Source organism: Poecilia mexicana, unplaced genomic scaffold (assembly GCF_051168715.1).
Source record: "Poecilia mexicana isolate PSO_F unplaced genomic scaffold, ASM5116871v1 scaffold_5, whole genome shotgun sequence".
In the NCBI taxonomy this organism is placed as follows: domain Eukaryota; kingdom Metazoa; phylum Chordata; class Actinopteri; order Cyprinodontiformes; family Poeciliidae; genus Poecilia; species Poecilia mexicana.
Window position 1 is genome coordinate 6,237,706 of NW_028263374.1, and position 16,472 is coordinate 6,254,177.

Sequence of the window (16,472 nt, forward strand, 5' to 3'; positions counted from 1 at the left end):
CCAACCAACCCCACCTATCTGATTGAAGCTGCAGATCAGCAAACCGTTTCTTTTCTTTTTCTGTCTTTGTTCAAGTAGGGGCAAGGTAAATGCATTCAGGAGAATTTTTAAAACCTAAAGTTGAGATTTATAAGACATTTAAGGCCCACAACCCCTCCCTTTTGTTAATTTTTTAAAATTAAAGATCATAGAGTTCACATTCAAAAGTTTTACAGATATTCACTGTTTTCAGTTACAATAAGGACTCACCAGAGTAGAATAGAATAGAATAGAATAGAATAGAATAGAATAGAATAGAATAGAAATATTATGGAGAGAATATATTCTGAGACTATTTTCTCTCCATAATATTATTATTCCAGTCCCATAGGTAGGAGCGTAAGTGGAAGTATTCATATTCACACAAAGGAAAACGTAAAAATAAGTATAAGTGACTGCACAGTAAATTGCAACATAAGACTGTAATACTGTACACGTATTGACAAATAGCATACTCAGATTTAAAGAAATGTGCAACTTGTAAAAAAAATAAAAATAAAAAGAGGTAAATTAAAACAGATATATCTGCACTAGGCTTTTTAAACGGTAACTTGAATATACTAACAAGTTATGTTATATCATTATTTATTCAGAAACAAACACAGCAGACAGCAGAAACATTATATTACAAAAATAAATCGTTTCTCTTATCTTGCCCCCTTAATCTTGGAAGAGTTGATATTTCCAAATCATCCAGCAGATGGAGCAGGAGTCATCCCCAACACTGTTGTCCAAATGTGTATTTTTCTCTATTTTCTTTTTTGCTTCTTTTATTTTACACCAACGACAAAGTTTGACGATGTGTTCACAAGAAATTAGGAAATCATCTTTTAAGTTATGACTTTGTTGACACAACTTTCAAACTAAGACGGTTTGTGCGTTTGTCAACATACCCTGTGTGAATTCAGTTTTTCCTGGATTCCAGACTGACCCTAAATACAAATATTATTATCTCCTTTAAGTCAATTTAACTGATACTGTAACATAGATAGGTCTACTTTTTTTCTTTCTATTTAAGATCAACCCTTTGATCAACCACAGATGTAATGAACTGTTATTTTCATGAAATTACATAATTAAGAACATGTTCAAAGGGGGAAAAAAAGGAAAATATGGCACCAGTTACGTTTAACACATTTAGACTGAAGAATAAATGCTTCAAGTGAGATTTCAGAAGTACAGAAATTAAAGAATCATTTCAGTAGTAATATTTCTGCTAGCCACTAGAGGTAGTTGTTTCCTATGTGGTGTATGAAATTATTTTTTTATTTGTTTACATGTATTAATTGGGACCGTAGCAATACACATTGGCACCTACTATTCTCCATCTCTTAAAGAAACTCTTTATTATGTATTTATTTATTTTTTCTGTCACCATCAAAGCTGGTGCATGTAACTTTTAGTAAAATGTTTTTACATTGGTTAATACTGTCACCATGTTGTGGCAGTATAATAAGAGACACATAATCTATGAAACAAATCAAGCTGCTACTCTACACTGCTCCTAGTTGAAAACAACCAATTAGAACCACGAGGAGGATCTCTTGTACTGTCAATCAACCTTGTGAATGCGCTGCTCAACATGCTAATGGTGGAGAAGCAACTTATTGTTCCAAGAAATCCTTTTATCCGCCATCGTAGGTGGCCACGTTGACTAGCCTGAGCAGTTGTGGTAGGCTCTGGTGACTGAGAGAAACTGCAGCACAGCAGAAAGCATGGAGGAGGCTGTGAACAGTATGTACACAAGCATGATTGACATGCTTCAAACAGTGTTCAGATCTTACAGTTATTACCTTATGATATAGGGTTCATGCTTGTAACATCAGACATTCTAATGCCATCAACATGATAGTAGCTCAACATTCTAGTGATAGTTCACAGACTAACATTAGCATTTAAGCTAACATTAAAATTTGAGCTATTTTTTTTATATCAAAGCTAATCTTTACATATTAAATAAGCCAATGCTAGTCAGCATGCTGGTGACAACCCACATTCTACTGGTAATGTCAACATTCTAGCTGCTCAACATGCTAGTTACATCATGCTAACTAACCCTCATGCTAGTTAGCATGATGATTCAGAGAAATGTTAGTCAACATGCTAAACTTAGCTATTTTTTAATAAAAATACCTAAGTTTAGCATAGTGAATGGAGTGAGTTATTGTTAGTCAACATCATAGTGATAACCCACATATGACTGTTAGCATTTAAGCTAACATTAGCATTTTACCTATTTTTAGCTTATACACCAATGTATGCCTACTGAATGGAGTAAGTAAATATTAGTCAAAATGCTAATTATTAACAATGTAAAAAGGTAGCAGTTGAGGTAACATTAGCATTTGAGTTTATTTTGATATAAAAACTAAACTTTATATGCTAAATGGATTAAATGTATGTTAGTCAACATGCTAGTGATACCCCACATCCTATTGACTACATTTTAGCTAAATTTGTTATTGCTGTCCATTTTTTTAAATCAGAAGCTATGGTTTTGGTCTGACCAATATGCACACTGTGGCATTCCCCTTTTAAATTTCTTCAGACATTTTATAATTTATTTATTTAATTTTTTGCCTTGTAAAGAGCATAATTAAAATCTGAAATAATAATTTAGTAGAGACACGATTTATAAGGAGGGATTTACCCTGTCTAGTATATGTGTAATTCATGATTCCTGTGTCGGTTATTAACTTAGCTTGTAATGCTTTCCCTATGGCCCAGACTATAGTAATGCAGCAGAACAAACACACACACACAGACACACGCACACACACACACACACACACACACGCGCACACACACACACACACACACACACACACACGCACACAGAGAGAGAGTGAAGAGTGCTCTGAAGGCCATTCATCTTGATTTAGATAAAGAGATATTTGTTCGCGTGGTTACATAATGACCAAAGAGCTGTGAGCTAACACAGAGGTGAGGACAAGCAAACATCACAAAGAAACCCTCCAGTCTCGGCTCTGTACTGTGAATAGTTTGCCATATTGTGGCTTGAATTCAATAAAGTCTCGACTGTCGGCTGTGCAGGAATTCTGTCGAACTCTGAATTAAACATTAAATTCACCTTATGTCTTAATGAACTGAACGGTAAATTAGAAATGAAACAGGTAAGCGGCAATGATTTAACATTTTATTGAAGAATTTTTTACGTGCAAATGATGCTTTTTAAAAAACAAAAACAAAAATGAAAGATAGACAAATAAAGAAGTGAGAGCGATGTGGCTTTCTAATAACCTGCCTCCTCCCTGCAGGTGGACCTGCGTGTCCTTGCAGATGTCCCGTGTGTCCTTAATATTTAGTTTATGTAACACATGGAACTGCGAGCAATGAAAAACAAATGCAGAGCTGTTTACATTTTCAAGTAGCAAGTACACTAACAAGATAAGAGCACAGACTGTACCTCTGGCGAGGGTGCTCCAAAGCTAACGAGCTGTCGGGGCCATCTGAAGAGACGGACCAACAAGCGCTGTGGGTCACTGGTCAGCACTGTCCTTCAAATAACCTCTGCTCTTTTTTTTCATTATTTAGTAAAATAAAGTGAGCTGTTGTTCAGTAGCTCAGATGTGGGATTGATCTGATGTGGCGCATGGAGGACATGTCTGATGGATCTGTGGCTCAGGCTGAGCAAACACTCTTGTCCAACATCCAACTTTACTAAACCAGGCCTACCAGCCAGGTTTAATAAAACGGCAGAAACTGGACCAAACATTCTTTGTCATCCAGGCAGCTATACTGATTGATTATGGACGAGTGTAAAATTTTACTTTTAAGCGGCTTTTCTGTCAAATGACTCAATGGAAGGAAATTATTAATCTCACCAAGGCAGACTTTTACTAAAAAAAAAACAAAAAAAAAAAACAGACCCTATTTTTAAACATCTACCTAACAGCAGTCAACTTTACAAATTGTTGCTTGACGTACACACTTATCACACACACACATACTACTGCTGTCATAAAATCCATCACATTGGATCTGGCCTCATTTCTATAATAAATTACACACATCACCAGACACGTATGCCTCCACCTAGTGATGTAGTGCAGAGTGACACAGAAGTGCAGCGTGCCTGAGGGGGTGAGGCTAACATGTGAGGAAGATGTGCTGTGATGATGATAATGATGGTGATGATGATGATGCTAACACATAGATGAGTCATACTTTGTCTTATTTATTTATAGGAATGAGTGAACGTAAACAGCACAGTTCACCCTGAGGGTCATCTGGGCAGCGTTCTCAGCAGATCATGAACGGACCTCAAGAAAACTAGCCTGACAGGAGCTGAAAGTAGTTTTAAAGGAGATTCATCAGACTCAAAGGAGTTTCTAAAGATTCCTAACCCATGAGTAAAAGGAATCAAAAGGTTAATTGGAATAGAAAAGGAAATGAAGTAATACTTCCTGTCTGATCCTGAAACGCCATCAGGAAGTGGACATTTTGGCAGCCGGTTAGGACTAGAGAGATTCAAATGCCTTTTTGTGTTCATTGTGTGTAGACTTTTTTTTAAATTTAAATCCAAAACCTCCTGTAATCCTCAATTAATCCATTTACAACATGGCACTGCAACAAAAAAAGCCACACGAAACATAATCCGAGAGAGCAGACGGTCTTTTTGGGGTATTTTTTCTTTTTAATTTCACCTTCACTTGTGAGTAAAGAGTTCGTCTGGAGTTAATTTATGCCTGTGATGGTTCATTACAGTAATTAAGAGGTCGGTGTAAATAGTTCTGACAGGGTGGAGCGATGCACGGTGGGAGCCTGCGGCCCGGCTGCGTGCCCCGGACGCCTGGCGGACAGCGCTCTCTGCACCAAGTTACGTAATACCCTAATTACATCTTGGCTTCAGTTTGCCTTTCCTCTCCTGGTTTCTGGATTTTGCTGTGGCCATATAATCAGTCTCAGGCTCTGAGCCCTGCTGTGTTGACACGTCACGCTCTTTTGGACGGTTAGTTTGATTGAATGGGACAGGTAAATCCTACTGCACATAAAAGCTACTGATGTAAACAAGAGGAAGGAGACGAGAACTGAATGGTTAAAGGATGGTAACGAGTAACTATTTATGTGACTGACATCATGCTGCAAACACTGTATTTTGCTCCAGTACGATTCATTTCCAAAGTCTTTACATTGCTCATGTTTTGATTGGTTTTAATTTTGTAGGATAAGAATAATCGACACATTAAAAAACAGTCGGAACACAAAGAGCGCGTACGGACGGTTTGTTTGAGTATTCAACAAGATTTAACGCAAATGGACACTGACTGAGCAAATTATCTACAGAGTTTATATACGGAAGAGGCACAAACGCCTGACCAGAGTAGCTTCCTAGAACACAAACACAGAGGAATAAATATAGAAACCTCAGTGTTTTTCCCAACATTGCGTGCTGGCTCAGATGTCCGTAAGTGTAAAGGTCAAGGACGGATCCTGCAGCGAACAGCCGTCGGCCAGGGCGAGTTCCTGAACTGCAGTGTGTTTTCTTAAGACTGCAGAACTTTACAGAAGTTTTCTATTCTTCCTGTGCTACTTTGACACTCAGGAGAAAGCTTCAGATATCGACCTGCACAGTATTTTAGTAGGATTTCGTTTTGCACTTTTACTTGGCAGCTCACGGCACGCAGCCGTTCGACTCGATTCCTCTGCAGAGGAGTCAGTGAATTTAATGAATGAAGGATGAGGGCAGACGGTGCGACGTTTTCAAGAACGAGGATGCGACTACAGGGACCGAAAAGAAAGGAAAAATTTGACACCCTTTTAAACTCGACTGCTGTTGCCATAGTGACTTTACCCGCGGTTATGCAAGAGCTCCACTTGTGGTGGCAAACTCCACTGTAGTGATGCACAGGCTCCCATGTGATTCGGAATAATTCAAGAAATGTGTTTTTATTCATTTATGTTTCTTTCTTTTAAAGGCGATGAAACTTATTAGATGTACGGAGCGCAGGCCTGGACGGATGCGGCACACGGAGCGGTGACAGAATGGGATCACTGAGCTGGCAGCCCACTGACCCCGAGGCTGTTATGTAACACTGCTTACACTCTCCCTCCCCCCACTCCTACCAGCAGCGTGGCGAGGGATGAGCGTATCTGCTACCTCTCCATCCTCTCATCTGTTGTTCTATCAAAGCGCAACATTTAAGCATCGACTGGACACAGTGCTTTGCCAAGAATTTGTTTGTCTCGTTGCAACCACAGCACAAACCTCGGTGCATTTTCTTAAGATTTCACACAAAAGTCGTGCATAATTTAGAATTTTGTGAAAAATGTGGAGTGCGTTTAGATTTCGAACCCTTTCTCATTCTTACACCCTTGAGTAAGATCCAGTGGAGCCAAATGTCCCCAGGAGTCAAACTAGATTAGGTCAATTAGATTTAATGGTGGTATAAATACAGCCTGTTCTGAGCAGGCCTGCGAGCTTTTCTCAGAAAACTTTTCTGAGCCACTGGCGTTACGAGGACAGTCTTCCTGTTTTAATTTGCAACAATATGTGAGAAAAGTTTTCCTTCCACTCCACAGTCATGCACTACTTTGCGCTTTAGCTGTAATGTGACGAAACACGAGAGACTTCATAAGTAATGCCATTTTTATTCCAAATCTGCACGCTTTCTTTTTTTTTTTTTTTTTTTTTACATTTGAATACAGATTTGAAATCTTGTCACTTAAATTAGGTCTGCTGTTTTTTATATGTACTTTTTAAACCTTTCATGTCAAAAAAATGTATCAAAAGCGATATCCGATCAAGGACAGCATGTGCTCTTCCTATGCTGCCCTGACCCGCACTCTTCAGTTGCGTCACTCACAAAGGGTTTGACCCACAGCTGAAGGGATCAGCATCTCATCAAACCAAACGTGCCTCACCAGTGGAGCACAATGCTCTATTACTCTGACTGGATAACTACAGAAAATGGAAAAATATAAGACTAGAAATACTTCATAATATGTTCCTTATTCACTCATTCACACACACACACACACACACACGCACACACACACACACACACACACGCACACACACACACACACACACACACACACACACACACACACACACTCACTTCCGAGGTTTGACATGCCAAAAACCGACGTAACAAAAACTTAATAAAAAAACATAGTAATGCTATTTTCTGACTTATAGGAACACATTATATAGATGTATAAAATTAACTTGCATCCTTATCCAGTCTTCTTGGTCTTTAAGTTCAAGATGTTATGAACATTTTAGCCATTGTTCAGAAACTGTGGGTACCTACAAGTGCATTTTCTTTGGGTCATTTTCTAATAAGACCGAAAAAAAAAAAAAAAACACATTTGGACATATTCTCTTGTCTTCCCCCATTTTTTAAGAGCGGGTAACAGAACTGGGTTTCTATTTTGCATATTTACTAATTAAATGTCCTCAGACCATCTTAAAAAGTCAAGCATACACTACAAAAATGGTTCAGTTATATTTATTAGAAATTAATTGTTAGCAGGACCTCAATGATTTGTGTAAGAAACATTTACTTCTTATCACTGCATTTCTTTCCTCACTGACTAAATAAAATATAATTCAATTCAACTTAAAAAAGTACTTTATTGATCCCAAAGGGAATGTAAATGTTGTTGTAACTCATATTCATTAAAAATTTATTGTAGATTGTAGATCTGCCACACTCTCAGGGCGAGTTGATCCCAGTGACTCTGGTGGATCTGTACCAGCAGTCTGGCACGTTTCTCAGCGCCCTAATGGCCTCTGCACTCTGTTGACACAAGCCCTCATCTGCTTATGAACTGTTTTTTTTATTTAGTTTTTTTTTTTCCACGCAAACAACTGATGTGCCTGTGACTCCCAGAGCAAATGAGTCGCCTTCATGTCGCCGTCTGCCTCAGACTGGTTGGCGATGACTGAGACTGGCTGAGGCTGGCTGAGGCGGCCTGGGGATGGGGAGGGAATGTCGTCACCAGCCTCCTGCTGCAGCAATCCACAGCTACTGTCTGCAGTAAAAACTCCTTATGGCTGAGGGGATAAATGCCTTAGACATATATAGGGTTGGTATGTTTGCATCACATGTTAAAATGTGTTCCTACTTCTTATACTGAATGCTGTCATAGTCATGCCTAACAGCTGGCACAGTGTTTGACTCCTCAAAACAATCTTATTATTGCCAAGCAGCTAAACGTTTGCTCCTCATGCACGCAGGAAGCTGCAAATTTCAGTCAAGCTTGAAGAAGGTATCAGTTTTGGAGTAAGAACCAGTCTCCTTGCATGGTGATGTCAAACTCAGTCCGATGTAGAAAGTGACATCTTTGTTCCAGCATCTCCTGGTTTATGACAAAAAAATGTCATGAACTATTTTATTATATTTTTTGTCATAAAATTTCATTTTACTTCATTTTACTACATAAAATGACATCAAATTTTATGTCATAAAATGTTCAGAGACTGTTGGAGAACTTTCGCCAGAGCAAGGTGAGAGTTTGGGTTCAATGAGTGAAACACTGATGCTCTAACAGGAGCAGAGATCCCAAACAAACACAACAAAACTGGTTTCTGGAGCAAGACGACCTGTTTGGTCCAATTTCCAGCCAGAATTTTGCCAGAAACATTTAGATCAAAAACGTCACGTTTTTCTCTGCAACTTGGGACATTTACCCAAACACTATTGGTATGGATATATTTTGCCCTGTATTATTATATTTGACCTGAATGAATTAGCAAAACATCACAATAAATGTAAGTTCTTGTTTTAAGAAATTATTAAAGGGCCAAGGAGAAGTTTGACTTTGCAATTTGATGCCTGGAAATTGACCTCCGTCTCTTTAAGAAAAAGAGACGGAGGCTTCTACTCTTTCCGACACTCCATGTTCACAGCACACCACAACAATGCTTCTCATTATGCCGTTTACAGCTGTTCTGGTAACACTTTATTTGAAGGAGTGTGCATTAGACTGTCGTGACACTGTCATAAAAGTGACATAACATCTGTTATGAACATGAAGGAGTCTCTATGAATGTTTATGACCGTTACTGTGAAGTGTCATTCGGTAAATAATGACACTTTTAATGCAAAGTTGCTTTAAAAGTCGCATTTAAAGTGCCGACTTTGTATTATTTGGTAAACACTGGTAAAAACTTTGCACTAAAAGTGTCGTTATTTACCAAATGACACTTCCTGACAACAGTTGTAAACATTCATAAAGACTCCTTCATGTTCAAGACAGGTGTTATGTCATATTTATAAAATAAATATGAAGTGTCAGTCTTATGCACACCCCTTCAAATAAAGTGCTGCCGCCATTCTTAGGAGCGTTGGACTGAGAAGCAGTTCTTGTAAGCTCAGCAGATGCACAGTTCCACCAGATGTTTGCTAATTGCTGCTGCTAGTCTGAAGGAGCATGAAAGATTCAGAGCATCGCTCGAGGTATTTCTTTGATGAGGGTGTAACGTAATAACATCCTGTTATTATGTCGCATAATCACACCAACCTGTTTAAAGATCAGATCAACAAAAAGCCCAAAGTGAAAATGATATTCTTAGACGACGAGTGTGTTTGAACCTTTGTGAATACAAGTAGATCCTGGAGGTATTTTATTTATTTCTTAAGTCTCTAAGCATGTGAGGTACAAATGAATCTGACATCATAGATTCTGGTTTCTACAGCCTCACACTGGGAGAAGGTTTGCATAAAATTTGATTGCTGCATTCAAATCTACTTAACCATTTGTTCCCTTACAAGGTTAACAAACAACAGAAGACATGCTGCTACCACAAAGGTTTTAATTCGCCTCCAACAAATCGTGGACAACACGGGAAAAAACAAACAAACAAACGAGGGAGAGGTATCCAACCATGTCAAATAACAATATTAATCAATATCATTATTTTAACATTAATAATATGGAATGTACTAGCCTCCATACATATTCTTTTCTTTTTCTTGTTGACATTTTTAGTTTATTTTATGAAACAAATGAAATAAATAAATATCTCTCTATCAACTCTCTGAGATTTGTTTCGCTTTAGCAGTCGGCAGGATGAACATGTAGAAGAAGAACCAAAGCCGCTTCTCTCCTCACACTTTCCGTCGTCTGCTTCTCCCTGTTTCGGTAGAACACACACTCCCTTTTTAGAGCATGTCCACGTGTGTGTGTGTGTGTGTGTGTGTGTGTGTGTGTGTGTGTGTGTGTGTGTGTGTGTGTGTGTGTGTGTGTGTGTGTGTGTGTGTGCAAAATGACACTTTCTTTGGAAATCTGACACGAGAACACCTGCTGATCTTAGACGTTTCAATGGCTTTGTATCCACGGCCGTCCCCCTTCTTCTTATTGGTTACTGTGGTTAAAACGGGACATTCACAAAGACGGTTCTTTGCTGTTACTCTTGGTTGGCTGTCAGTCCCAATGGTAACACCAAAAAAAAAAGAGTAAAAGAAAAGCACCAATGGTGAAAACAGGAGGAGGTAAAGAAACAGCTACAGCAGTCCTGTCCTGGAACCGAGGCTCTGAGTCTGCGGCTTGGAGCCTGAATGTGTTTTTCGTCTGACTGCTCAGTCTGTGCTGTGGTTCTCCAGCTCAGAGATGATGGTGATCAGGTTCTGGATGCCAAAAATGTAGCCGCTGTCCTTGCCCTCGTGGACCACGCTGTCCTCGCGGTAATGTCTGCAGGTGGTGTGAGCAAAGTCAATCATTCTCACATCCACCACAGGGCTGCGGAGGTCCGAGCAGGACCGGCTGATTCTGGAGCTCCCGCCGCCACCGCCGCTGCTGCTGCTGTCGCTAGATGGTGCCGGGCAGTGAGGAGAGCCGGACGCGCCCTCCGTTTCGCTCTCCTCCTCATCCTCGTCCTCGTCCATTTTAGGCTCAGCTTCCACCTCTTCCTCGTCCTCCTCCTCCTCCTCCTTGTCGTCCTCCTCCTCGCCTTCAGAGAGCCTGTCTTCGGTGCTGGAGAAGTGTCTCCTGCGCTGCGCCCCGTCGTAGATGATGAGCAGGGAGCTGGAATAGAAGCGGTACGACTCGCAGGACTCCAGGACGGCCTGCATCTCCCTGAGCTGGCTCAGCACCTGCAAGAGCAGCTCCCGCCTCAGGCGCCGGCCGCTGTGGAAGAACTTGAACAGAGCCTCTTTGAATTCTGCCACGGTCAGCTTGTGGCCGTGGAACTTGCTCATGAACATGAACTGGCCAGAGTCAGAGTGGTACACCTGCAGAGAGCGAAAGATTTTAAAAGAAAAAAATTAGAACTTTCTTCTTTTTTTTCCCTGTGAATATGCCTTGCAAAAATATGTTATTTTCATATTGTAGTATTATGTGTGTTTTTTGTTTTATAGCATAATCAAACAACTATGTTACTTTCAGTTGTTATAAACAGTGCTATCAAACTTAAAAGGAGTTTTACTTCTTGGTTTATCGGCTTAAAACTGGGCCTCTATTTCTTTAACATCTCCTGCTCTTTCTGAAACTCTGCCTTCAAGAAGCTCAGAGGAGGAGCTGTGACTTGAAGGCGGGGCTTGGTCCAACGAGGCGTTTTTCATGGCTGAATGGTTGCCGTGGGAGATTAAAGGACTTTTTAAACATGCATGAAAGAATCAAGGCAACACTCCAGTTGTGTTTTGACGAGGGAATAACATTATTAAAAAAAGTTGATTTTACATAATACTGTCCCGTTAAAAAAAAAAAAAACTAAATTAAAACAGAAATAATTATAGCTAGATATTGGTGTTCAGAGGATGCCTAATGTAGACCAACTATCTGTCTCTTAGAGTTTTAAGGCAAGATAAGCTCAGTGTCTGCTGGTGGCAGGCAGGACCGGACTTGGAAGAATAAGAACCCCTGGGCTAGAGCAAGTTTTTGGTGCCTTATTCCCAGAAAATAATATCTTTTGATCGATCAAATTATAGAACATTTGAAGGGTCCAAATTGGTTTAAAACTTTCTCTCTTTTTTGCTGCTCCAAGAAATATGATAATTTTCAAATATTTGAGTGTAGTTTAAATAATAAAAATAAAAATATTTTGATAAAAACACCACATGCTAAATGAGTCCTCCCCCTGTAAGCCCTTTGGCCCTGGTGGCAGGCAAAAAATAAAATAAAAAGGAATCAATGAAGTAGTGATGTCATGTTTTAACAGCAAACCCCCCCCCAAAAAAACAAGTATGACTCTTCACACCTGCATGCCACTGAGGCGGACCCCTAAGGTGGCCGATGTGCTCTGCTGGCACCTGCGGATGCGTATGGCCTTCTTCTCCTCAGGGGTGTCGTCTCCGTGCTGCCGCGTTCCCATCTTCAGGTCCAACACGCACGGTATCGTGTACCGCCAGGTCAGGTTCTCCAGCAGGATGAACTCTGAGACACCGGGTTAAGGAGGATATAGCTGTAGAACGTAATGCCTGAATAAAAAGAAACTGGCACCCTCGCTATACGGCTTGATGATAAAAAAGACCAAAGGTTTCCGATTCGTCGCATCATTATAACCAGAACATCGGATCATGATGTTATCAAGTAACCGATGGCAGTGATTGTGTAACACATCCGTTCTGCTAGGAAACTGATAGCAGAGTACTGAATAGCTGGGTTCAGGTACAAGCCGAGGCTGCGGGTAAACACAGTGGTGCTCACAGACGTCTTCGTGGGTGGGGTGCTCAAGGAGAAACTGAGGGCACCTTGGAACCGGCGGCGGGTTTTTGACAGCGCCTCCTGCACGACTTGTTAAATCTGGCTGCCAATTTCCATACACTCACACAAGAAAATAATAAATAGCTTTGTTTTTGATGGTATCTTTCATTAAAGCAACCAAAAAAAAAGTCAAAGGTAGACTCACAACCAACCTTCAGGCTGTTAATTTACAAATACGCATTGTACGCTGTAATAATAGTAAAAAAAGATCTCAGAAGGGCACTTTTTTTTCTTCTTAGAAAAGGACAACACCACCCGATACCCATCTGTGCACATTCAGATCCGATCTAGAGGCTGGGAAACGTCGCGACATTGAAGGATACTGTACTGGTTGTGGTGCTTGGCGTTCTCCTTCATGCGCTGCAGATGCTGCTGCTGACACTTGAGGATCAAGGGGTTGTGTTCGAGCTGCGGGGCGGCGTTACTGTGACTGTGCTCCAGGCTGTAGTGGAGCTCGTCGGCCTGCTGCGGCTGCTCCATCTCCAGGTAGTCCTGCAGCGAGGGCCACCTGAGCGAAACGCAGAGTTTTAAGTTAACCGGACGTGGAGATGTTTCGCGGTCACTGTGCGTCGTTTTAAATTTGACGGGCGTCGGCTCCTGCCTCACCTCTTGTCCTGGCCTTTTCGAAAGTGGTGGCCTCGGCCGTCCTTGCTGTAGATTTCGCTTTCCAAAATCTGTGCGGACGTGACCATTTGGCCGCGGTGGAGCATCTTCCTCTTGGGATCACAATCGGCGGAGGGGTCTTTGTTCTCGACGTCAGCGGGCAGGTCGCTGTGCAGGGGGTAGGCGATGAGGCAAAGATTCCCTTCTTCATCCTCCTCGAAGCTGACTGACACAACACCTGAGATGCATGGAGCAAATAAAAAAAAAAAGAGAACATAAACATTTTAGATCTGCTTCAACAAGACATACATTCAACAATAAATAAAATAGAAATAAATATATGTTTGGGACCACTTTCTTGTCCGGTCTTTCAGTGATTGACCGGTTGGAAACTCAACAGTCTGATACTTTCCCGATCGCTAAACACATCTGTGTGAGCTCCAGGCATCACTGACAGAAACACTTCTCAGTGCGGAGGCCAATACTGAGTGAAGCAGCTATAGATGACTCAAAGTCGGCTGTTTTCGTCATCTGCGAGTCTAAAATTAACTCAGAGGACACAGAAACACATACAGAGACGTGCCTGTAAAAATAGATTTTAAAAAATAGAGCTAATTTTCACAGAGTTCTCAAACGTTCCTCATCTCCAGAACAGTAACTTCGGGACATTTGTGTATTTTCACAACATCCCAACTTTGCTTATATCATAAACAGCTACAACATTATCTTTTGCGGTGCCTTCCGCCCAGCAGCTTCATGGATTCTTGTATTGCCAACAAACAGCGGCTCCGACCTATTCACACTGACTTGCCTAATTTATTACAAACAGTAATAAACAACAGACGGGGAATAATGGTATCCAGCCGGCTGCCAGCTATGGCACCCTCTTGTGGAGAAACTTGGTAATTTTTGGCAGCCTTTTAAAAAACAACGTTTCTGTAGTTGTAGGAAGTGCCCACAACAATCTACTGATCCGTCTCTCATGCAGGACCTGCACCAGCTCATAAGACGTTTGAATTAAATAATAATAATCATTTTAAAAAATCCAAAGTCATGCAGATAAACCAAAATAAATAAAAGGAGTGTTGCGTTTAAACGACAGTGTAGGTTAGAAAAATGCTCACTACCTCTGTACTGTGGGGTGAACTTCCTCATTGCAAGGGGAAGAGTCTTATAGAACCGATGCTCCCGGGGAATTAGGGGCTTGCAGATGGTCTGCTCCCCGAAGCGCAGGACGCAGCAATGCCCCCCCACCTGGTGCACAAAGGGCTCAAGCATCACTCCCTTCTCTATGTAGCAAGGCTGGTGCTGCAGCTGGTTCTGCTGCTGCTGCTGCTGCTGCTGCTTCTGCTCTGCATCCATGTCCTCCTGGGCCTGAGCCTCCACAGCCGGACTCATCCTCCTCTGGCACCGGCCACCCTACGGCGGGCATTAGCCTCCTCACACACCCATGCACGAATGTGGAGGGTCCGTTTTTTGGGGGCCGGAGGAGACTCTGTCTTTCAGGGACGCTCACGGGCTGCAGATCTCCTGATCAGAAGTCCTTGTGTGTCGCATTGAGGTTGCGGATTGTTGCGAAATGTTGCCACGGTGTCCTCAGAGGCTGATGTTGTGATGATCCGCTCGGCTCTCGGGGGACGCTGCTGGTTCACAACAAAGAAAAGAGGAAACGGGGCAGAGAAATCGGCCGATTTTTATTCCTCTCAACTCTCTCCCAGGCAGCCCTTGAAGCAGAAAAGAACGAGAGGAGCGCTTTTCAGAGTGTCATGCCACGGATCTTTGCTGCTGCTGCAGCAGACGGGACCAGCAGAGAGATATCCAGCTCCGCTGTAGACTAACCGCTTTCTGACAGCCGAGAGCCTCTTCACCACTGGTAAAAAACCCCTCACAAGCCTGACGCTCGGCCCGCCCCGACACCAGGAGTCCACCAATCAGGAGCCTTCAAAGCAGGTTGTTGGGTGGTAACCCTGCGAGGCGAAGAGGAAAAGCAAACAAAGGCAGCGGCAGAGGAGTCTGGGGGAAGGGAGAGAGAAATAAAATCCAGAAGGGAAGCCGAAGCTGGACTCAACTGTTTCCGTGTTTTTGTGACGGCAGGGTTTTTAAAGTCTGACAGGGCAGGCAACATTGTTTACCCAGAAAGACGGGTACAAGAAGATCAAAACGAGGAGCATGCCCAGTAAAGCAAAAAGACCTTCCAGATCAGATTGTATTTTTAATATTAAAATCAGGTCCTCATATTTTAAAAACATAAAAACACATTGTTGAATTTGAAAAAAAAATAAAATAATAATCTTTATCAGTGAAAACAAAACCCACTGGCTTCCCCACAGTAGATGATGGGCAATTAATGTCGGTAAAACTCTAAAATCGAATATTTCCATCAAACTTTGGGGCAAACTTAGAGGCATTTAGTGGAAAGACCCTAAAAGGTATCAACATACCGTCTTCATGTTTGAATGGAGCACAGATTTATCTAAAAACTTAATGTTGAATAATACTAGTAACTGAAACTGTGGTGACACAGCAAATCATCAAAAATAGTGGATTCAGAACATCCTTGTATGTGGTTTTTGACTGATTCTGTTACCATGGTTACTCCAAATGGCACTAAAAATATAGGTACCTTCTTGAGATCGAGTGGCAGGTTTTGATATATATAATATGAGGGTCATTGGCACAGTTTGGGCAGTATTAAAGCTACAGTACAGTTATTGCTACAGTTTGCTATAAAAGAAATCTGTTTTTTATATATGTTTGTTAAAGTTGTCACTATGTTGTGACAGCAAGGTATGAGTCAGATAATCTGTGAAAAAATATAACTGCTCCACCTCTCTGAGCGATTGGCAAAAATGCACCACTCCTGGTCAAAAACAACCAATCGGAGCCAGGAGGAAGGCCCTAGCGCTGACAATCATCCTCATGTACACATTTCTCAATGTACTGCAGGCCAAGGCACAAATCTCTTATCGGTTCATCTCTAATAGCAACGAGTGGAAATTAAAATGTTGTAAATTTGAACCTGAAGTTTGCTTTTTATGCTTTTCTAAAGATGTGCTACTCTCACTCCTTGTGGCCGTTTTAAAACCTTCCTCCAAAGCTGGAGCTGGAGATGTGGTGAGCAGTGGTGACGCACAAGGTGGCTTAGGGCTCGTGTCCTG

At 41.4% G+C, this 16,472-nt stretch overlaps 1 protein-coding gene across 1 annotated transcript; it reads right to left on the reverse strand.

The window, feature by feature from the left end:
• Positions 1-9,806: 9,806 nt before the first annotated feature.
• Positions 9,807-15,195, reverse strand: LOC106923219 (inositol hexakisphosphate kinase 2-like). Its single transcript, XM_014996144.2, has 5 exons — positions 14,442-15,195; positions 13,318-13,552; positions 13,035-13,219; positions 12,206-12,381; positions 9,807-11,240 (listed from the first exon to the last, which is right to left on the reverse strand). The coding sequence occupies exons 1-5, from the start codon at positions 14,710-14,712 to the stop codon at positions 10,590-10,592; spliced, it is 1,518 nt and encodes a 505-aa protein (XP_014851630.2). The 5' UTR covers positions 14,713-15,195; the 3' UTR covers positions 9,807-10,589.
• Positions 15,196-16,472: the final 1,277 nt, after the last annotated feature.